We start from the raw sequence: 24,632 nt of genomic DNA, 5'->3' as shown, positions 1-24,632 counted from the left end.
CTTTACAAACTTGTAGACAGAAGAAACATGCTCCTCCTAATAAAAACTAATTCATTCTTTTCTTTACCATCCAAAATATCTTTCAATTGTGAAGCAACCACCCCCCAAACCCCCCCCCCCCCAAACAAACTCAAAACATATGACCTAGATTGTTTCTTAATTATACATCTCCTAGGAAATGTCAGAAAGAACACCCCTAAATTAAGGGCCAATATCCTAGGTCTCAAAGACAACATTTCTAATCTAATTTGCAATGTTGCTGGGGGGTAAATCAGTAAATATATCATGTCCATGAAATAAAACATGTCGATATTTAAACAAAAATAAAAATCTTATCCATGTCGGAGGAGTGGAGGAAAATTGCCACCAATATGGCTCTTAAAGTCTCCACTACAGATGTCTCCAATACAGTCAAAGTCGGATCTCTTGAGGGCATGAATATCAAATCCTTCCTCGCTTCCTTCCACTTCCTAAGAGAAGCAAAATTATCATAAACTTTAGATAAATCAAGTAAATCTGAATCTCCCAAAAGTAAGCCACTAATAAAATAATACTTAAGCATTTCAGCAGCTGAAATCATCCAATTAAAGGGAAAAATTAACTTCAGATTACCACAGTGATGATTATTCTCAATAAAGTATTATGTAATTACGTATCTTTCACTAAAACCTGCTTAACTTCCTCCAGCTGAGCAATCTTCTTTGACTGCACATCTATATCCTTGGTATGTGCTCTAATCACATCTTCATATAAAGCAAACTTGGCAGCAGCTTTGCCAGAAAAACACATTGTTAATTGAGACAAAGACTCTTCGAAGTAGATTCCAACATTGTCATCAGTCTCCACAGCATCAAATTGGAAACACCACCTGGCAGACCAGAACAGGTAAACCTGAGTTGTCCAGGCAAAGAAATTCACACCTTATTAAAACTATATGAGAGGGTTCCAATTTAGAGTTGAGTGAAGGGAGCGCCAAGGGTAACTTAAAACTATTTAAGACTAGAGATACGAAAGAACTGAAGTCACCATCTAAGCTTCCTTGTGGGACTCCTTCATTAGTGTTTAACTTTTCAGTGGTCAAAGCTCCTCCTTAGACATTAGTAACCACTTTGGTAAAAGTACTTGAGGGTAGCATGAGTGGAGGAGTGGCCTAGTGGTAAGAGCAATTGCCTCAGCACCCTGAGGTTGTGAGCTCGATTCCCACTGCAGCTCCTTGTGACTCTGCACAAGTCACTTAACACTTCATTGCTTCAGGTACAAAACAAGTACCTGTCATAATATGTAAACCACACAAAGCTGTTTAAAAGTCCCATCCCCCTTTACTCTTTACATCCAGAGATACAACAGAAGGAACTTCTCAATTACTGCTCCCCAACTATGGAACTATTTACTGATCCGTTAACAGAGAGGAAGCTATATTAGGGAGATTCAAAGGTTCACTCAAAAGTTTTCTTTATATAGATGCTTTTGAAAAATAATGAGTTTATTCTGCAAGACCTACTCTTCTTTTTATATTCATTGCTCGGTTACATTTAGTTATAACTCACTTCTTTAGGAAGTTCTTAATTCCTCTCCTTATGTTTTTCCCTATCTATGTGCTCTGCTTGATAAATTATAGTTCTACATTTTTTCCTCACCCTCAAGTATGTCAAGGTCTGTGTCTGTCATTTAAATGTCTTAAATGGATATTTTATATTGTAAATCATATATTTATATTGAAATGTAATGTAATCTTATTTGTAACCTAACTGTAACCTATTTGTTATATTACCTAGAAATGTACAGTCATCTTACTATCCAATTGCAAGTTCTTCCAGAATTTATCCAGCTTTCTCACCTCTTTTGTAACCAAAGATAAAATAAAACTATTGTAACTTCATTGGAAATGTCCAGTCAGCTCTTTTGTAATCCGCCTTGAACTGCAAGGTATAGGCGGAATAGAAGTCACTAATGTAATGTAATGTAAATCGCTTAGAACTTCTTTAAATAAGCGTTTTATCAAATTTCAAATAAAAACTTGAACTTCAGTTATCAGGATCATTTTGCTCAGCACAATCTCCAGAGCCAATAAAAATTATCCATATACCTACTACCATTCAGACTGAAGACAAGTTCTATGGGTTTGATATTCTGTTTCCCCATGTTGTTAAAAGAGAATCTCTATGGGGGCTCCCAAAGGGTGTGCATGCCCCTTAGGCCAGGGGTGCCCACACTTTTTGGGCTTACGAGCTACTTTTAAAATGACCAAGTCAAAATGATCTACCAACAATAAAATTTAAAAAAAACACAAAGCACACTGTACGCATAGAAAATGTTAATTATCATTCCTATTCCAGGGTTTTTCAAAGAGGTCAAAGCAGATAACTCTATGCACTATCACCTCAGTAACAACCATACAAAAATAGACAAATACCCACCCCCTCCCTTTTTACTAAACCACGATAGCAGTTTTTAGCGCAGGGAGCTGCGCTGAATGCCCAGCGCTGCTCTCGACGCTCATAGGCTCCCTGCGCTAAAAACCTCTATTGCGGTTTAGTAAAAGGGGACCTTAGTGTAAAATATAGACTGCAGATATAAATTCAGACACATTTTGATCACTAAATTTAAAATAAAATCATTTTTCCTACCTTGTCTGGTGATTTCATGAATCTCTGGTTGCACTTTCTTCTTCTGACTGTGCATCCAATCTTTCTTCCCTTCTTTTAGCTTGTATGCTTCCTCTCCTCCAGACCTCATTCCCTCCCCCAACTTTTCCTTCCTCTCTCCTTGCCCTTTCTTTCTCTCTGCCTCCCTTTCTTTTTTTTCTGTTTCTCTTCTTTCCTTCTGTCTCCCTGCCTGCCCTTTTTCTTTCTTTCTCCCTGCCCTTCCCCAAGCCACTGCCATCGGGGACCAGGCCCCAAACTGCCACCAATAACAGGCCCCAAACTGCCACCAATAACAGGTCCGAAAGCCAATGCCACCCCAAGCTCTCCCTGCTTCGGCCGACCAGCATTCCTCTCCCCGACGTCAATTCTGCCGTCGGGGAGAGGAAGGCTGATCGGCCCAAGATCGCGATCGACCTATTGGGGGAAATGCTGCCAGGTCCTGCCTTCGCGGAAACAGAAAGTAGGCAGGACCCGGCAGCAAGAAGAGCAAATGCTTCATTAACCTGTCTCCCGCCTTAGCCCATAGCGAACGCTTGCTTCAGGGCTCTCAACATGTGCGTGCCGGCTTCCCTTCTCCCCCCCCCCCCCCAGGACATAACTTCCAGTTTCGGAGGGAAAAGAAGAGAAGCCAGCATGCACACGTTGGAGCTCGGAGCGTAAATTCGCTACGGGCTGAAATCTCCAAGCAGGTTTTTTTTTAATGTTCAGTAGCGGCGGCAGCAGCAGATGACAGCTGGGCGGACCGCCCAGCTAAAAGGCCCTAGGGAGAACACTGGAGAGGAAGGCTGATCGGCCCGGTAGATCAGGACGGCAACACGAGTCTATCATGGAGCCCGGGATGGGCTCCGCGATCGACTCACGTTGCCTTCCTGAGCTACCGGTCGATCGCGATCGACGTATTGGGCACCCCTGCCTTAGGCCAACTCCTACAGATGTGTGCCTGTGGAAGTGCATTGGCTCTACCTTGTAGGGCTTGGAGAACACACTCAGATGACATTAGTGTCCCTCCAAGTACTGCAGACAGGTCCTGGTGACATGCTGATCTCGACAAAGCACTCTCCAGGTGATCTGCAGGGTAAGTAACTGCATGTATTTTTAAAATTAAAGTATGTGGCCATAAAAAGGAGGCATATAATTATGCCTCGAAAAATATAAAAATGAACAAGAAGAGACAGACTTAAGGATGACAGCAAAAGAGGGTGCAATAAAACTAATGAACATATAAGGCTGCTAGACTAAAGGAATGGCTCGACAGTCCAGATCACTGCCTATTTTTGCCCCTGTACCGTATTTTGAGAATTATAAGGTCCACTTTATATAGAATATAGAAATTTAGAAACACCGGGTTTTCTGAAGTTTAGGGTGGGCGATTAATGGAGGTATCATTTTTCTCCTCAGGCTCTCCTCCCTGTGCTGACCATTTCTGTTCTCCATCCTTTGTCCCCGTGATGACTATTTCTCTTCTTCACCCTGCCCCCTTGAATGACCACTATTACTGTCTTCCATCCTGCCTCTTGAAATAACTAGCCTTGCTGTCTTCCACCCTCCACCTCCCCACCGATCTCTCTTCTTACCTTACCTTATAGTGCTGGGCTGATGCGGGGCCTTGAGTATCTGTGCATGCTCAAAGCCTTCAGCATACGCAAATCCTTGAGGCTCTATACTGGCCCAGCATATAATCTCAAGATTTGTTCGTTTCAGGAGTAGATGGAGGGTGGAATAGAGCCAAGGGGGAGGGGGCTATTATTGGGGGGGGGGGGTTTGATCTGGTTTTAAAAACCACATTTTATGATGTTTGTGTCCTGAAACAGGGGGTGGCGATTATTAAGAGAGAATACGGTATGTATATTTTGGCCCTGCCTTAGTCTCGCTTAACACACCCCTAGACCATTCCCTCTTGCTATATACAAGCATTTGCAATTTGGGCCCATATATCCCAGCTTTCTAAAATCAGGATGTGATATTTCTCATATAAATGCCGAGTTATGCATGTCCAAATCACGACTAGAACTTCAAAAACTAACCACCTATATACTGAAGTGCTGTGCTCTGGGATGCTTCTGTAAACTGCATATTAACTGCACCTAATTAGTACAGAAAAAAATCAATCAATCATTTTTTCTTCAAGCAACTACCTTAGATGAAATTTGCGAGACTTTAAACCAAAGAACTTTACCTCTAAGCTAAAGGCTTTGCTCTTCTCTGTGTTAACTGATATTGAATATGAATGTGGAGACAGACTGAGAGGTGTTGGCAGCTTTCCTCTGGAGGGTGTCCAGAGCAAAAAAAAAAAAAAATCTATTAAAAGAAAATAAAGCTGATGGTTGACAGATTGCAAGTCATTCAGGGACAGGGAAATACCTAATGTACCTGGATGCAATTCAACTTCAGCTACTACTGAAACGTGCGAGCAAAATCCAAATAAATAAAACTATACAAAAAATTGCTCCAGATATACAACATACAAAAGCAAACCAAAGGATCCTAATATTACCCAAAACTGGGCATATTAACAAGTCTGAAACAGGAGTATCTAGTTCTAGCCACAGTTTATCAAGGTTGATAACATTAGTAAAAGATATCAAATAAACATTTGTGTCATTAGAAAAGCTTTGAGAGGACTATATTCCCCCAAGTAAATATCACAATAAAAATTTAAGGCCAAATTCTGTAAACGGCACCTAAATCGGCAGCAACCTACAAAAATGGTGCCTGCCACATGTCAATCACGCTGAGGCACCGTTTAAAAGAATCGTGGGCGTCTGCAACGTAGGTCAGGATTTTACTGGCCTGCACTGCAGACACCTAAGTTCTTTAGTGAATCGCGCCTAAGTTCCTCTTCGCCCTTTACCACACCCCTTTAGGCATAAGGCACCCTGCTTTAGATGCGATTTCAGCACCTACACTGTAGATGCTTTCCGATGCCCACAACTAAGTTAACCAGTAGTAGGGCATCTACCACCTCCTAACTTACGTCACTGGCCCTAAGAGTTCAGTTTCAGCATCAGTGCCAAAAGTGAATAGCCATGCTTTCTTTAAAAAGTATCTCTGGTTCAAGTGGTATTTGACATTAGAAATGTCCCTCGCTGACAACTAGGACTAACACTTATTTATATGGTTAAGTACTACAGCCGACTGCTAATGTGTGATGTGTCTGGGGGTTGCCAGGCACCTGGCCATATGGAACTCAGCTTACAGTCGAGGATCCCATTTCAAAAATCTTATGTCCCATTACAACCCTCTCCGGTCTCTAATGTGCCCTGAACTGATCACAGAGTTTGCACCACTTCCAGTTATTCAGAATAGCACAGCACTCCTAATAGAGGGGCCTAGGCGGCATGACATCACATCTTTCCTCCAAAAACTGTACTTGCAATCGGTATAACACAAGGCCAAATTTAAAACTCAAATCTTCAATCTTCAAGGCTTTCAGAGTACATGCAAATTTTTAGCCCTCTTAAGGTCCTCAAGGAGCATCCTTCGTTGCACTCTTGTCAAGAGAAACTACACAATGTGATACCCAGCAAGCGTTTTCGGGAATAGCCCACACATTCTGGAACGCACTCCTTAAAGGGCTGTGGCTAACTCAAGACTGCCTCTACTTCAGGAAGCAGATGAAAGTCTGGTTCTTCTCTCAAGCCTTTAATCAGTGTAATGACTGACTATCCACTCTCTCCATATCTGGAGCAGAGAATGGCAAGGTGATAGAATTCATCACCATTCCCATCCCTGCGGATAACTGTGGGAAACCATCCCTTGCGGGTCAGTGGTTGTGCTCATTCATACTCCGATTCTTCCCTTTCCTTAAAGAATGACATGGAGATGGTTTCCCACAGTTATCCATGGGGACAGAAGCAGTGATTAATTCTGTCACCGCATCATTCTGTAATCTGGAGTGGCATGCCACACCCCCTGTAACCGATAGAAGTTCAAAAAAGTGCATATATCCACGTCTTTATCCCTCTGCCTTTGTATTATCAATCCTGTCTGTACATATGTTCCAATTGTGCTTTTTCCAACTGCTACCTATTATCATACTCTCAAAACAATACAATGAAACATCTTACATTACATGAATACCGTATTTTTCACTCTATAAGACACACTTCACCATAAGATGCACCTAGCTATAGAGGAGGAAAAGCCAAAAAAAAATTCTGAACCAAATGACGTATCCTGTCCCACCGCCTTGTCCTGTACCGCCTCTGGTGGTCTAGTGGTTTGCCGGGACAATGCAGGCAGGCCCGCTCCCCCGGTCCAGTCCCATCTCCCCCCGGTACCCTTTTTTAATTGCGCTGTATCAGCAGGAGCTTTCGGTGCTCTTGCCCTTCCCTTGCTGGACTGCTGCCTCCTGATGCCTTCCGGCAGTGGCAGAGCAGAAGGCAGGCACGAGCTTTTCGTCGTCTGCCTGGTTCCACGCCGCTCTCTAAATGACTGTCCTCGGTTCTCATGAGTCTCGCGAGAGAAGGGCAGGAGCATGGAAAGCTCCTGCTGATACAGTGCAATTAAAAAAGGTACGGGGAGGATATTTGCTCCATAAGACGTACCCTTATTTCCACCCACTTGTTGGGAGGGGGAAGTGCATCTTATGGAGCGAAAAAAAACAGTATATCACGTTTGTATCATCTAAGTACAGGTCTTGCCTATCTTGGGGGGAGGGACAGGTGTCATAGTGGAACTTAGCAAGTAAAATGTAATAATGTACTGGATTGTTAACTGAACGCTGCCTTGATAATGAATGTGTCTGTCGGGCATACTGGATGGACCATGCAGGTCTTTAACTGCTGTTATTTACTACTTTATTACTATGCAATATGCTAATATGCTGTGCTGCCTATTAGTGTGTTTTATTTGTATTCTGCTGATACTATCATATCACTGTTAAATGTTCTACGGTGGGTTTTTTTTTAAATTTGTTTCGTTATGGACACTCACCACATTGCTATTATGATTCACTGTGGCTATTTCCAAGTTTACCTCACTGTTCTATTTGTTGCTGCATTGAAATTTATTTATTTTAGTATTTATACACTGCTTTTAGACTAAGCGGTTTACATTCAGGTACTCAAGTATTTCTCCCTATGTGTCCCGGTGGGCTCACAATCTGACTAACATACCAGGGACAATGGAATACTAAGTGACTTGCTCAGGGTCACAAGGAGCAATGCTGGACTTGAACCACTAGGCCACTCCTCATTTTACTATTGTTACACTATTAAAATGTGAGCCGTCTTTGTCAAGCTACACCTGTTGTACACCACTTTCATAAGGCTGTTATTAAACATAAAGTCCACAGATGCCCACAAACTACACATTAAACATGAAGGCTCTTCTTTTGATTGGACTGCCGGTGATACAGTGCATGCAGACCTTAGGCTCCCTGCTTACCTCTCCCTCAGGATTTCTATGTGGTTCCAAAACAAGCTCTGCCACAAGCCTCCAAAACAAGAAGAAGAAAATAAAAATGTGCCATTTCTACATACTGTACTGTATTGTTGGATGTAAAGCCCACCATTGTAGCACTGCATCACGTAAGAACATAACAGTTAGAACATAAGAATTGCTGTTGCAGGGTCAGACAAGTGGTCCATCATGCCCAGCAATCCACTCGCGGGGCTGCCCTTAGGTCAAAGACCAGTGCCCTAACCGAGTCTAGCCTTACCTGCGTATGTTCCAGTTGAGCAGGAACTTGTCCAACTTTAGTCTTGAATCCCTGGAGGGTGTTTCCCTCTATAACAGCCTCTGGAAGAGCGTTCCAGTTTTCTACCACTCTCTGGGTGAAGAAGAACTTCCTTACGTTTGTACGGAATCTATCCCCTTCTAACTTTAGAGAGTGCCCTCTCGTTCTCCCTACCTTGGAGAAGGTGAACAATCTGTCTTTATCTGCTAAGTCTATTCCTTTCAGTATTTTGAATGTTTGGATCATGTCCCCTCTCAGTCTCCTCTTTTCAAGGGAGAAGAGGCCCAGTGTCTCTAATCTCTCACTGTACAGCAACTCCTCCAGCCCCTTAACCATTTTGGTCGCTCTTCTCTGGACCTTTCGAGTAACACTGTGTCCTCCTTCATGTATGGCGACCAGTGCTGGACGCAGTACTCCAGGTGAGGGCGTACCATGGCCCGGTACAGCGTCATGATAACCTTCTCCGATCTATTCGTGATCCCCTTCTTAATCATTCCTAGCATTCTGTTTGCCTTTGCCATGTCGCGGCCCATTTCTTGAGAGTGTTTATGTCACGTTGCCGGTCTTCGCAATCCTCCCGTGTCTTCACTACTCTGAATAATGGGACAGACCAAAGGTCCATCAAGCCCAGTATCCTGTTTCCAACAGTGGCCAACTCGGGTCACAAGTACCCGACAAGATCCCAAGAAGAAAAACAGATTTTATGCTGCTTATCCTAGGAATAAGCAGTGGATTTTCATATATCCATCTTAATAATGGCTTATGGACTTCTCTTTTAGGAAACTATCCAAACCTTTTATTAACCCTGCTGAGCTAACCGCCTTCATTATATTCTCCAGCAATGAACTCCAAATTTAATTACCCACTAAGCGAAGAAATATTTTCTCTGTTTTGTTTTAAATCTACTACTTAGTAATTTTTTTGCATGCCCCCTAATGTTAGTGTTTTGGGAAAGAGTAAACATCTACTTGTTCCACTCCACTGAGTATTTTATAGACCCGAGACATCCTTCTCCAGGTTGAAGAGCCCTAGTCGCTTTAGGTCTCTCTTTATAGGAAAGTTGTCCTACCCTTTTATCACTTTTGTCGCCCTTCTCTGCGCCTTTTCCAACGCCACTATATCTTTTCTGAGATGCAGCAACCAGAACTGCACAAACCTTTATGGCATTTCAGCTTCACTGGCTGTGTTACCGATGCTGATCTGCAGTCAGTAGGAGGTGTAGACTTCTTTTGATATAAACTTGGGTCCCAGGCAAAGTTTTTAGGAGTCAGGGAAATACTTTTCACTGCCCAGTGACTAGGCCACAGAGGCAGGCACCACATACTGGTGCCAATTTTTTCACTGTTCAAAGAACTATACAGCATTTAAGAGTGGCACATCCTGTTGGCAGTCAGCTGGCACCTCAGGGCACACCTAGAATCTGCCGCAGCACACAGTTTGCGATACACTGCTTTAAAGCAAGTTTATGTTGTGTACATACAACATGGGCAAACGAAAAATCCATCAGTAAGACTGACAGACAAGCAACAAGAGACAGGTTTTGGCCAGAAGATTTAGATTTAATTCCATTTTTAATCTGCCTTTATCCAAGGCGGAGTACAAATGCATACATAATCATAAAACAAAAACACAACAGATAGATGAAATAGTTTAGCCGAATCGCGGGGGGGGGGGGAGGGGGGGCTGCCGCTCGCAAATCGAGGCACGCTCGGTTTCCGAGGCACCGATTTTGCGAATGTTTTGTTTATCTTGCAAAACACTCACAAACCGGTGCACTCGTAAACCGAGGTACCACTGTATTTATAAACATTTGTTGCCATACAAGCAAAATGCTTGGCCAGGGTATGGGGAAGGAGAGATTAGAGTGTGTGGTTAATCTTTCCATCTCCAAACGCTCATGGCCTTTCCTTTAGGTTCTCAAGCATTTTTCCCTATTTGTCCTGGTGGGCTCACACTATCTAATGTATCTTCTTCACAGCTCTCACTGCTTTAGCCAACCTTTTTCTCTCTGTGGCAGCCACGTGTGGCCAATATTTGCTATTAACATAGCTCAGCTGATCTACCTGAGGAGATCGGTGACAGGCCAAAAGCGCACAAGACAATCGCATGCGGACAAAAACGAGACAACTCAGCGCAATGACAATGGCGCTCACAGACAATTGCGCTAAAGACAATTGCGCGCAACTATATCTCCGCGCGAGACAATTTAGTGCAAGATAACTGAGTGCAATGACAATTTAGCGCGCCCCTAGATGCTGCTTGACGAACGAAGGACATGTGCACGTAGAGCACGTTAACACGTGATCACGTCAATGCGTTTTCAGTACGATTCCCTTGACTCTTTGCGTCTTGCGCGCAATTGTCTATGAACCGAGGAGATCAACCTCCTTAAAAGGAGCAATGCTGTCAGCCTACAAAATCCTCCAATTCCTTAAAGAAGATGGCCCGACAGGAAGTTGCCTCTTCCATACAACCACTGACCAGCCCACAAGTAGATATTCAATCACTGTATTCACCATAAGTTATGGAGACATTTTCTCAAACCACAAAGTTTTCACCCCATGCCCCACAACTTCCGCCAGATCTCAAGAGTCATCTTCGGGTTTCTTTATCACATGTTCTCAAATATTTCATAGAAAAGTCAACTACTAATTGGCAGTGAATAAAAACAAAAACAACTCCCCCCCCCAAAAAAAAAAAAAAACAACAAGAATAATTAGCATTTTACACTTACTGGGGAATGTCTGCAACATCAAGAAAAGGTGAAGTTACCTGTTGTGATGCAGAAATAGGTCTCATGCGGAGACACGTGATGGATGCGATGATGTTTGCGTGGTAAAATGATGTGCCAGTCTTGAAGGAAGATGACCCAGCCAGGAAGACCAAAATAGGTGTGAGACCACTTGTGAATCTGGTTTGTGAACGTTGCAAAAATTGAAAGGGCAAAAACAAAGCATTCCCAAGGATAGGTTTTGTGTATAACTTCTGCAGAGAAAGAGAAAAACATCTGTTAAATATTGTAATTATCAGACTAAAAAAGTAGGAATTTTACATCAGCTATCTTTTCCAATGAGCCTAATCTTCAGTTTTATTCACATTTCTTTCCAGATTGAAAATACCGCCCTTTCTCCAGAACTGAAAGACTGGGACACACCAAATTTAACACCAACATTGACAGCTACATACCTCATTATAAAATAAAAACCACAATAGATTCTGTAAACCAAATAATGTTTCCAAAAGTATAGCCCCTTGTGATATTACTACTTATATAGCACTGAAAGGAATACGCAGTGCTGTACATTTTGACATTTATAGACGGTCTCTGCTTGGAAGAGCTTACAATTTAACTTGGACAGACATACATGACATATAGAGCTTGGGGATGCAGAACCAAAGGTGAGAGGAGTTAGGAGTCGAAAGCACTTTCAAAGAGATGGGCTTGTAACCGGGCCTTGAACACTGACAGATGCTTTGTTCCAAGCATACGGCGCAGCAAGGTAGGAGGGACAGAGTCTGGAGTTAGCAGTTGAAGAGAAGGAAACAGATAGGAGGGACTTGCCAGCTGAGCAGAGCTCATATGGGGATCATAGGGGGAGGTAAGTGAAGAGAGATAGTGAGGGGCAGCTGAGTGAGTGCATTTGTAGGTTAGTAAGGAGTTTGAATTGTATTCAGAAATGGATGGGAAGCCAATGAAGTGACTTTAGGAGAGGGGTTAACGCGAGTATAGCGGCTGTCCTGGAATATGAGTCGTGCAGCCGAATTCTGGATGGAGGAGGGGAGCGAGACGGCTAAGCAGAAGGCCTGAGTTGCAGTAGTCTAAACGCGAGGTGATGAGGGCATGGATAAGTGATTTGGTAGTGTGCTCAAAGAGGATCGGATTTTGGTAATATTATAGAGGAAGAAGTGGCAGATTTTAGCGATATATTGTATCTGGGTAGTGAAGGAGAGAGAGGAGTCAAAGATGATCCTGAGATTAAGAGCAGACAAAGCAGGAAGGATGAGAGTGTTGTCCACAGAGACAGAGAATGAGGGAAGTGGAGAGGTGGGTTTAGGCGGGAAGATGAGCAGCTTTGTTTTAACCATATTCAATTTTAGAAGGTGGTGAGACATCCAGGTGGTAATGTCAGACTTTTCTATGAAATAGGCAGGCAGGCTGAGACTCTGGTCTGGATTTCAGTACAGATATTTGGTATAGAGAGGTAGATCTGAGAATCATCAGCAAAGAGGTGATACTGGAAGCCGTGGGAGGAGATCCTTGGACTGTGAAAGTGTTTTGAGTCCTAAATGGTCCTGCTGAGAGCCATAAAATTAATGTGCTGAGAGTGGTGACGGGTCAAAAGCACACGAGGACAAAGGCGCGCTGACAACCGAGTGCGGACAACTGAGTGCAGGGTTTAATCGCGCCGAAGAAAACCTGTATTTTAAAGGGCAGGACCTCATTGCGCCGAAGAAAAACCATATTTTAAAGGGCTCCAACAGGGGGTGTGGGGGGGGAACCCCCCCACTCTACTTAATAGGGATCGCGCTGCCTCACGCTGTCATGTTGGGGGGTGTGTGGGGGGTGTAACTCCCCACATTATACTGAAAACTTAACTTTTTCCCTAAAAAATAGGGAAAAAATTAAGTTTCCAGTATAATGAGGGGGGTTACAACCCCTCAAGCCCCCCACAACGCCAGCACGATCTCTATTAAGTAAAGTGGGGGGTTCCCCACCAACACCCCCCGTCGGAGCCCTTTAAAATACGGTTTTTCTTCGGCGCAATGAGGTCCTGCGCTCAGTTGTCCACGCGCCTTTGTCCTTGCGCGCTTTAGACTATGAACTGTTGAGAGTTGCAGTGAGAAACATAGAGGGTACTGTTTTGAACTTATAAACAGTTCTCTAATGCTTGATTTTTTTTTTTTAAGTCATGCACACCCTTATTCCTCAACCTCCTCAGAGGAGCTTTAGGAATCCTGCTCTCCCTATTTCTGAACCAAACTGTGCAATATGAATAAACATATTGATTATACTCACAAAGAGGGATAAGACAGTATTTCAACAGGTTGTATTTTTTTACCTGGAGGAAAGATAAGAAATTTGTATGCCATATTTGCCAAGGGGATTACTGTCAACATACAGTTGTCTCCATTGGTCTCTATGAAGTCATGCCTAGTAATTGCCGTGGGGTCAATGTGATGCTCTCGGAAAGGTCTGATAAAAGCCTAGGAGGCAAGAAGAGACATGAAAAAAAATTAGCTTTAGCCAATTAACATTAATAGGATTTAGCTAAAAGTACTTGATAATTGGTGGTGATAAATTATACGGACTGCTGGACACGATGGACCTATGGTCTGACTCAGCAGAGGCGATGCTTATGTTCTTATACTATTCGAAAAATGTTATCAAGTGATAAATAAGCATGGCTGACCTAACCATCAGACAAGACTAAGGACTAGATTCATCAAGCCCACCGATGCGACCCCTTTGTGACCCAGACCCGATTCACTACCCTGCCTCCCAATTCGATTCCGATCCGCGCATGCAAATGAGGGGGAATGGCATGCAAATATAGGCAGGCAGACAGCAATTCACTAAAAAAAAAAAAAAAAAAGGAACACTGACTGGGCTGGCCAATCCCAAAATATGACTGCTGAGGAATAGTCGCACACGTCCCTACTGACTTTCCTGCTCCATTGCCGCCCTGAAATACCTGCCAATTTCCAGCCCCAAGCTCTGCCCCAACTCTCCTGCCCCGATCTTCCAGCCCTGCTCCCTGTCCTGAGCTCTGTCCCAATTTTCTGCAGTGTGAGCCTGTGGTTTTAACCCGCTTTAGACCTACGGGTTAAAACCACAGGCTTGCGAGTTAAAAAAAACAAAAAACATGGACATCAAATGCATGCGCAGACCATCTAAAGGCAACGTAGATGGTCTGCGCATGCGTCTGGATCACTGGAGAGTGATCCGTGTAATTGGTGGGCAGCGTTCCTCCGATCGCCCCCATTTGAATACAAGCCCATTGTCAATCAGTCGGCCTGCATCGGATCGGACACGAGTGGAGCGAATCGGGCAGGTTAGTGAATCTAGGCCTAGGTAGTCACCTAAGGCAACAGCTTTGAAGGGGGTGGGGGGGGGGGGAGGGCAGCAAAATGCAGCTGCAGTGAAAGCAAACCAATTAAGTTCTGTCAGCCATACACAAAGATCCATCAACACCCACAGGTACTTTTAGCTGCCAAAAAAAATATTAATATTTAAAAGCATGCTATTCAATTATGCATTTATATAAAATTGTGGTAGGGTGATCATAATTGTAAAAGTTTAATTATCAAAATCCTGGAAGAGAAAACTGATGGGTTATGGGAGAGGTTGAGTGAAGCTGAAGGTTCACCTAGAGTCCGATAGTCTCAGGGCCAATGTGAGACAAAGTTCTCAAGGGAGGATTCTCAAAACTTATTGTATATTTAATGGCGGTTGCTAAACTGGCTCCAGCTGGTTTGGTGGGGCAGTATTTTACCGGCAGATTATCAGAACGGCTCACCGTTGCCTTTTCTGAGCTTCCTAGGTAGTCTCCGACTGCCATGCAAATGTTGTACAACGAGGTCATTAATATTAAAATGGGCTCATTTTAAAGGAGAACACCGGGTGATTTTCTCATCGCCAGCCGATTCCTTAACCTTGCTGTGCCACATCTGAGGGCAAAATTTTCCAGCAGGGTTTGAGCTGTAGCAGCCTCACTTTATAGTCAGTGCGATTGGCTCTGGCACTGACAGGAAAGTAAGGCTTGACAGCTCATACTCCCCCCTCCCCAACAAATTGAAAAAAAAAAAAAAAGAAAAAAAAAAGAGATCCTCGAATCAAATATAGGCAGGAGGGATGCCCACCACCGCCGCTGGGGTCCCTCAACACACCTGCCAAGATGGATGCCTACTCCCTTCCACTGCCGCCATTGCCCACTACTTGACAGCCCCAGCAAGAGGGATGCCCACTCCCTTTCACTGTCACCATCGCCCACCCCCAACAACCTGTTGAAACCCCCAGCAGGAGGGATGCCCACTCCCTCCTGCTGCTGGGGTCCCTCACACCCCCAACTACTTCCCTTGGGCACTTGGGCCAATCAGGCCCCTCCTTGGTGCATACCAGGATGCATCAGGAAGGGGAAGGTCCGCCATTTTGAAGAGGCGGGCCTGCCGGCCAGAGGGAGTAGGCATCCCTCTGGCTGGTCTTCATCCAAAAAGTAAAGGGGGTATGGGGGGGAACCCCAGCAGCAGGAGGGAGTGGGCATCTCTCCTGCTGGGGGTGTCAGCAGGTTGTTTGGGGGGGGGGTGAAGGCAGCAGCGGTGATGGGAGAGAGGAGGCATCCCTCCTGCTGGTGGTGTTGAGGTTGTCAAGGGACCCCAGCTGCAGTGGGAGGGAGTGGCCATCCCTCCTGTTGATCTTGTGGAGACGCTGGGCAGCGGCAGATGAGGGGAAGTGTTGTCAGGGGAACGTTTCCCTCGATTACTCTCCTTGTCGGTCAATCAGCTGAGCCAGCAGGACTCAGGGAGACCTATGGCTTAATTGATCGGAGCAGGGAGAGCAGCTTTGACAGAAGGGGGAGCTGTACTTAGCGATTACTCTTCTGAACAAATGCTGGGCACATTTCCTCTCGATCTTTACCAGCGATTCGCCACACGAATGGTGTGCATATAATTTGTATGCTCTTATGCTGAGAATCGCCCGTAAAATAAAATCGCTTCCTCTACGGTCACTACATCGAGTTGCTGAATTTTGCTAGCAAGTTTTGAGAATCTTCCCTCAGTAAAGAACAGTCTCATTGTACAGGTTTGTATGCAATTTTATAATCAGATGGGAAGAAATTTGCTGTTGCAACTTAAAATAAAGCAGAGAATTCACACACTAGAGGGCCATACACTATTAAGCCATGGTGCCTGTAGTAGCTAGTATAATGCCCATCATCTAAGGGACGAGCTCTAAAGAGATATGGAGAAATATGCTTTATTTTCAAACTTGGAAGCCAGATTCAGTAGCCCTTGATCATTAATGCTCGCTGACTGGCCAACACAAATATTACACTTTCTTACATGGTACGTATTATGAGGAAAAAAATATGATTAATGAACAGTTTTCATACTGGCAAACAAAACTTCAATTCAGGGAACATCTGTAGGTTTTCATGCCAAAACTGTTCATTTCTAGTCCTGCCAAAGCATCTCTATTGGGTTTAAAGTCAGAACTTTGACTAGGCCAGTCCAAAACTTTAATTTGGTTTTTCTTCAAGCACTCAGATATAAGTTCAGCACCAGCTCGGAACAGCTGTCCATTAGCTCACCCAAGCAGTGCCAGAGAGAAAAGACCCACTACCACACTTATGCATTCCATTTTACCTGTAGTGCCAAATGGGTAAAAATAGCCCCTCCAACTGCCCAACCTTCTGAAACAAACAAAAAAACCAACCTGCCACCGCTTTCTATGAAAGCCAGGCTTATAGTGACAAAATAGTAACACACAGGATTATAATCAGAATCCTTAAAACTTAACGCGTCTGAGTTGGGTGCTTGGTATATCTGTCTTTGATTGTAATCACTAAGCACAGATCGACCCCTGAGGGTGCATGTCTACTCTATTACTTTCACTTCGCATGCACGTTCTACTCTTATTTATTTATTTTTTATTTATGCAAAATTTAACAATTTATAATATCAAACGATACCAAAGAAAAAGGATTATTTCACTTAATTTTACAATAATTATACATACAGTACAAAATTCCTTTTCAAGCCCATGAAATTTGGGGAGTCAAACCTAAAGATCAACTAACATTTAAATGTAAAGAAAACTAAGAATTGGTTACTGATTCATCGAATCTTAACCATTCCTTATTTTGGGGACTCTGACTTTCCTCCAATTATTCTCCCAAAATACATATTCAATGTCTTGTAATTGAACAAGACATTTACATGGAAATTTTAAATAGAATGATGCCTCAAGAGCTAAAACTCTCTCTCAATTTCAAAAATTCCTTCCTCCTAAACTGCGTAGCTCTCGAGACATCAGGAAAAATCCTAACTAAATCTCCACAAAATTTAGTTAACCTATTTTTAAAATAAAGTTTCATTATCAACATCTTATCTATCTCACTCATGCATGTTATTACCATGGTGGATCTACTCTGAATCACATCTTGACTATCTTCCAAAAATTCTGTCAAATTTATTCCATTTGTGACCAGATGATCCTCCTTCTGGTCGGATTGTATTTTTTTTTGCGGAATGTAAAGCACAGTTACTTACCGTAACAGGTGTTATCCAGGGACAGCAGGCATATATTCTCACATGTGGGTGACGTCATCTACGGAGCCCCGATGCGGACAGCTTTTTTCAAGCAAACTTGATTGAAGATTTAAGTTTGCTCTGCTGCTCCACGCATGCGTGCCTTCCTGCTCCACTAGAGGGTGCATCCCCTCCTCGTGGTCTCCAGTTCACATAACCAGCAAAGAAGCCAACCTCGGGGAGGCGGGCGGGTTGTGAGAATATATGCCTGCTGTCCCTGGATAACACCTGTTACGGTAAGTAACTGTGCTTTATCCCAGGACAAGCAGGCATGATATTCTCACATGTGGGTGACTTCCAAGCTAACCAAAAAGGGCGGAGGGAAGTTGGCAATTTAAGAAAATAGATTACGCAATACCGATTGGCCAAAACGGCCATCGCTCCTGGACAATGTATCCAGGCAGTAGTGGGAGGTGAAAGTATGAACCGAGGACCACGTGGCAGCCTTGCAGATTTCCTCAATGGGTGTGGACCGGAGGAAAGCTACCGAAGCTGCCATCGCTCGGACCCTATGTCCCGTTACTCAACCATGCAGCGCGAGACCAGCCTGAGCGTAGCAAAAAGAAATACAAGCAGCCAACCAGTTGGACAAGGTGCGCTTGGAAACTGGGCGACCCAACCGATTAGGGTCGAAGGACAAAAACAGTTGTGGAACTGTCCGATGAGATTGAGTGCGTTGAAGGTAAAAGGCCAACGCTCTCTTACAGTCAAGAGTGTGGAGCGCCACCTCTCCAGGATGAGAGTGGGGCTTGGGAAAGAACACTGGCAAGACAATGGACTGGTTGAGGTGGAAGTCAGACACCACCTTAGGCAAGAACTTAGGATGAGTGCAGAGAACCACCTTGTCATGATGGAATACAGTGAAAGATGGGTCCGCAGTTCACTGACCCGCCGAGCGGAAGTGAGGGCAAGCAGGAAAATCACCTTCCAAGTGAGAAACTTAAGATGGCATTCGTCCAGCGGCTCAAATGGAGGTTTCATGAGTTGAGCCAGAACCACATTGAGATCCCAAACCACCGGGGGAGGTTTGAGAGGAGGGTGAACATTCAAAAGACCTTTCATGAAACAAGAAACTAAGGGATGGAGTGAAAGGGCCTTCCCCTCCAGGGGCTGATGAAAGGCAGCAATCGCACTAAGATGTACTCGAATGGAGTTGGTCTTCAGGCCGGAGTGAGATAACTGAAGCAAATACTCCAGGACCAATGACACAGGGACCGACACCGGGTCCTGGCGGTGAGAGGAGCACCAGGACGAGAATCTGGTCCACTTCTGGGAATAGCAGATTCTAGTCGAGGTTTTCCTCGAGGCCTCCAATATCTCCCTGACTGATTGAGACACCGGAAGGGAAGTCAGGGGGAAAGAAACCAAGCAGTCAGATGTAGAGACTGAAGATTGGGATGTAACAGCGAACCCTGACTCTGCGATAGCAGAGAGGGAAACAGAGGCAGAAGCAGCGGATCCCTGGCACTGAGTTGAAGTAGAAGGGAAAACCAAGGCTGGCGCGGCCATCGAGGAGCAATCAAGATCAGAGTGGCTCGCACTGATTTGAGATGGACCAGTGTCCGCAGAAATCAGAGGAAAAGGCTGGAATGCGTACAGAAACCTTCCCTCCCAATCCAGGAGGAAGGCGTCGGCCTCTAGGCGGTCCGGGGAGCACATCCTGGAGCAGAAGTGAGGCAGTTTGTGATTGAGGGGGAAGGCAAACAGATCTGAGGAGTCCCCCACTTTTCGAACACCTGGTGCAAGGTCTGAGATGCAGTGACCACTCGTGAGGCTGGAGGAGGCGTCCGAGTCTGTCCGCCAGGCAATTCCGTTCTCCTTGTATGTACACCGCTCGAAGGCAGATGTTGTTGGAGATCGCCCACTTCCAGAGGCGCAGAGCTTCCCGACAGAGGGACCATGACCCTGTTCCCCCTTGCTTATTTACGTAGTACATTGCCACCTGGTTGTCGGTTTGGACGAGAACCACCCGATCGTGGAGCAGATGTTCAAAAGCCACATCGGCGAGGTAGATGGCCCGAAGTTCCAGCACGTTGATGTGACAGCGACGGTCCTCTGCCGACCACATCCCTTGAGTGCGTAGGCCATCCAGATGAGCTCCCCAAGCGTACTCCGACGAGTCCGTGGTGAGTACCATGCTGTGTGGGGGGGCGAGGAAGAGCAAACCTTTGGAAAGATTTGAAGAGTCGGCCCACCAACAGAGCGATCGTTGCAAGGAAGGAGTCACTGTCACGGGACGATCGATCGGGTCCCGGTCCTGGTGCCATTGAGAGGCCAGGGTCCATTGAGGGATCCTCAGGTGGAGACGGGCGAAGGGTATGACATGGACGGTAGAGGCCATGTGGCCCAGAAGAGTCATCATCTGCCGTGCTGATACCGAGTTCAGCAGCGAAATCCTTCGGCTCAGACTTACTAACGCCTCTAGACGTGGAGGGGGGAGGAAGGAATGGAGGCGAACCGTGTCCAGCACGGCCCCGATGAACTGTAAGGACTGAGAGGGGCGCAGCTGGGATTTTGGAAAGTTTATCTCGAATCCCAGACCCTGAAGGTAAATAATAGTCTGTCGGGTCGCTGAGATAACCCCCTCCCTGGACGGGGCTTTGATCAGCCAGTCGTCCAGGTAGGGGAATACCTGAAAACCCTGAGAGCGTAAGGCAGCTGCGACCACCACGAGGCACTTCGTGAAGACTCGAGGTGATGATGCCAGGCCAAAGGGTCTCCCACCTGAAAACGCAGGAACTTGCGGTGAGCGGGATGCACTGGAACATGTGTGTAAGCTTCCTTCAGATCAAGGGAGCAGAGCCAATCGCTCTCGTCGATCAGAGGATAGAGAATCAGTAAGGAAAGCATTCAAAACTTTTCCCGCACCAGAAATTTGTTGAGTCGTCTCAAGTGTAGAATTGGGCGCAGGTCTCCCGTCTTCTTCGGCACCAGGAAGTAACGGGAGTAGAACCCTTTTCCCCGTTGGTCGGGGGTAACCACCTCCACTGCCCGCAGGCGAAGCAGGTCTCGAGCTTCTGAGAGAAGGAGGGGTAGCTGGGTCCGATTGGGCGGACACACCCTTGAGGGCTGTCTGGAGGAATCTCCCGAAAGTTGAGAGAGTATCCTGATAAGATCACGCCAAGGACCCATGCGTCCGACGTGACTTGTTTCCAGCGTGGATAAAAGGCTCGGAGGTGACCCCTGATGGGAAGGGTGTCTGGGTCTGTGGCGGAGGGGGCCAGCCCCCATCCGCGTATCCCATCAATAGGACGGGGATGGTTTTGCAATCTCAGGCGGCTGGGACTTGGGCGGAGCCCGATGGTGAGCTTGCGGACGTCGGAGTGGAGGCCGCGAGAAATCGGGAGTAGATTTTTGTGGGTAGCGGCGCAGAGGGGCCCTGAATGGCCTGGACGCAGGCGGTTTTGGCTTGGGCCGGACGAGGGAGGCAAACGAGCGTTCGTGTTCAGAAAGGCGTTTCGTGGCTGCCTCGATGGTATCATCAAACAGTTCTTTGCCCACACAGGGGAGGTTAGCCAACCGGTCCTGTAAGTTGGGGTCCATGTCGACCAGGCGCAACCAAGCTAGGTGGCGCATGGCGATAGCAAAGGCTGCCACCCTAGAGGAAAGTTCGAAGCCATCATAGGCCGCGTGGAATAAATGGAGGCGTAGGTTGGAGAACATCTCCAAAAGTAGGCCAAAGGCCCCTTGGCGGGAGGCCGGCAAGTCAGTCGCAAAGGCTCCTAGCAGTCCAATGAGGTGTTTCAGGTAGGACGTGAAGGTGAAGGTGTAATTTTGCACCCTAGAGGCCATCATTGAGTTCTGGTACAGTCTCCTGCCGAATTTGTCAAGGGTCCGACCCTCTCGACCTGGTGGGACAGCCGCCGAGACCCGGGAGGGGGTGAGCCTTTTTTAAGGAAGATTCTACCAACAGCGATTGATGGGAGAGCTGTGGGTGTTCAAACCCCGGGCAGGGTACTGTATGATACTTGGATTCCATTTTGGAGGGAACAGCCGTTACCATATAGGGGGTCTCCAGATTCCTGATGAAGGCCTGTTGGAGTACTGGGTTGAGCGGTAGGCGAAGGGACTCTCTGGGTGGTGATGGCATATCCAGCTCTGCCAGGTACTCCTTAGAGTATCTTGAGTTGGACTGGAGGTCTAAGTCCAGAGCATGGCCCATGTCCTGGACAAAGCGAGTGAAGGAGGGGCGGGACGTTCCCAGAGCCCCATGTGGGGATGGTGAATGAGACCTCCGTCGGGCGGAGAAGGACGGGGAGGCTTCCCTCGAATATCGAGGTTCAAGCTCTGACCCGTGCTCCGAGACCGGGGAGGCACTGCGAAAGTGTTCCGGGGTCGGGGACCTGCGTCGTCTCGAGGAGCCCCTCGGGGACGATGCCGGGGTACGAGGTACCGACCGATGTCGAGTCGGCGACCTGGATCCGGACTCCCTCAGCGAAAGCCTGGAACCTCGGTTCGGAGCCCCGGACCGAGGGGGAGTTAGGAGAATCTGAGGGTTGGAGAGTGATAGCTCCGCTACCTTCAGCGGTCCTGCACGAGGCGCCGGGGAGCAGCCTCGTAGAGTGGGGGGAACTCCGGGCCTTCTTAGAGGTACGGCGATTCGAGGTTTCGATCATTTTAGCGCAACGCTTTGCCCCGCGGCGGTCCGGGGAGGGAGAGCGTCTCAAGCGCCTCGGCGAGGAATCCGACGAGGATGAGATGCGGCGAGGCTGGCGCACCTTGCCCCGAGGGGGCTCGACGCGAGGCTAAGGCTGGTCCGGCGCACGCGAGGTCGAGGTCGATTGCAGATGGGTAAGCACAGCGGACATCTCCGACGAGATCATCGCCCGGAGCATGTCCTGAAAAACAGGCACGGACAGCATCGAGGGCATGTCCGATGCTGCAGTGCACTCCACCGAGGGCGACCTCGATTTTGAGTATTCCCGGGTGGTGGAGGCACGTCCCGAGGGCTTGGAAGACTTCGCCGGGGCTGAAGGCATGGAACTTCCGCCATGCGCCGCCGGTGTCCCCGAGGCTGGCTTCTTCGCCGGCGCGGAACCTGAAGAAGGAAGAGGAGACTTACCCGGAGCCGAGGCTTTCTGCGAACCCGAGGACTTCGGGGTCGAGTCTCGAGGCGGTGCCGAGGTAGTCGGGGCCGAGGCCGACCTCGAGGCTGAGGTAGTGGGCTGGTCGGCGGTGAAAAGATCCGCCATGCGGGCTTTCCTTCGACGGAGGACCCGGTTCTGAAAAGTAGCGCACTGGGGGCAAGAATCGGTTGGATGGGTGGCCCCCAGGCAGAGGATGCACCGGCGATGCGGGTCTGTGGTGGAAAAAAGTCGCTCGCACCGGGTGCACTTTTTAAAGCCGGTCAAAGGCCGGGACATAGAAAATGAAACTGGCCGCGGCCCAAGTAGCCACGCGGCCGCGGCGACCCGGAAGCCTCCGGGTCGGTTAAAACAAAGCAGGACAATTAAATAAAAATAAAAAAACGCGCACAGCGACTTAATCGATAAAAAACCAGAAAAAATCGCGGTGCTAGAAGGCAGTTGGGGCAGAGCCTAGAAATACACGACTTCTAAGCTCAGCGGAAAAATTTGAACTGGAGACCACGAGGAGGGGATGCACCCTCTAGTGGAGCAGGAAGGCACGCATGCGTGGAGCAGCAGAGCAAACTTAAATCTTCAATCAAGTTTGCTTGAAAAAAGCTGTCCGCATCGGGGCTTCGTAGATGACGTCACCCACATGTGAGAATATCATGCCTGCTTGTCCTGGGATAATAATAATTATTAATTGGAAAGGTCTCTGCATTGGGTAATCCCAGTATCTCTTTAAGAAATTTCCTTAACAATATTTCGGGAGATAATAAGTCACTGGGAAAATTAACCAAGCGGAGATTCCCCACCCTATTCATATTTTCCAAAATTACTCTATTTTAATAATTTATCTTTCTGTTCCGAGAGATCCCACGTGCCTATCTCAGGCCCTTTTGAATTCAGACACAGTCTCTGTCTCCATCACCTTTTCCAGGAAACTGTTCCACACATCTACCACCCTTTCCGTAAAAAAGTATTTCCTCAGATTACTCCGGAGCCTATCACCTCTTAACTTCATCCTATGTCCTCTCATTGCAGAGTTTTCTTTCAAATGAAAGAGACTTGATTCATGCACATTTACATTATCTAGTTATTTGAACGTCTCTATCATATCTCCCCTCTCCCGCCTTTCCTCCAAAATATACAGATTGTGATAAGGCGTACAGGGGCAGACTTAAAGATATCAAAACCACACACCATTTTAGTAGCCTTCCTCTGGACCAACTCCATCCTTTCCATATCTTTTTGAAGGTGCGGCCTTCAAAATTGTATACAATATTCTAAATGAGGTCTCAGCATCAATACCTCCTTTTTCCTACTGGCCATACCTCTCTCCCTTAGCTGACCAGTTGTTAAATCTAGCATGAAAAGTGACAATCCCCCTTATAGCTAGCAGGGGTCAGTGTAGCCCCGTTTCCCCCAAATATATACAGAGGTCTTTTCATCAGGGCCATTAGCAGTTACCAAAAGGATTTTTTTAAGACATCCTGCAGGAAGCAATATGGCATCTGACCTTTCAAATGACTCATGGCTGCTTCTGTGCTCAAACAGTACCAAAATGTACACTTAAGCGACTCTCCTGGCTAGAATTAATTTGCATGGTATCTTTGAAACTTACTTTTCCAACAATGGGCAGTTCCACAGATCCCCACGTATCAGCTCCCCAGTGCACCAATCCAGACGCAAAATCTGCGGTGATGATTCCTGCAACTTTAAAGAAAACTAAATGCAGTGACACGTACAAGGTATAGGAGGCGGCTTTTAGAGAATGCACTGAACTGGTAGCAGATTAAATCTGATGGTGCACAAATTAAGCTGTGGAATTACAGCATTTATTAATTCATTCAATTTTCTATACCGCTCTCCCTCAGAATGATTTACATGAATTTATTTGGGTACCCAAGACTAATAAAATAGCTGGGTTAA

The 24,632-nt window shown here is 46.3% G+C and overlaps 1 protein-coding gene across 2 annotated transcripts in view; it reads right to left on the bottom strand.

Annotated features, from left to right (window-relative positions):
• LOC117369022 (transmembrane protein 189-like) overlaps positions 1 to 24,632 on the bottom strand; it is a 73,561-nt gene that overhangs the window by 3,520 nt on the left and 45,409 nt on the right. For both annotated transcript variants that reach the window (XM_033962912.1, XM_033962911.1), the window contains 3 exons: positions 24,325 to 24,416; positions 13,386 to 13,530; positions 11,098 to 11,310 (listed from right to left, as the gene is read on the bottom strand). In XM_033962912.1, coding sequence (XP_033818803.1) covers positions 11,098 to 11,310; positions 13,386 to 13,530; positions 24,325 to 24,416 — 450 coding nt within the window. The remainder of the gene's footprint in view (positions 1 to 11,097; positions 11,311 to 13,385; positions 13,531 to 24,324; positions 24,417 to 24,632) is intronic.

This window comes from Geotrypetes seraphini, chromosome 11 (genome assembly GCF_902459505.1).
Source record: "Geotrypetes seraphini chromosome 11, aGeoSer1.1, whole genome shotgun sequence".
NCBI lineage: Eukaryota > Metazoa > Chordata > Amphibia > Gymnophiona > Dermophiidae > Geotrypetes > Geotrypetes seraphini.
This window is presented reverse-complemented; position numbering and strand designations above follow the sequence as displayed.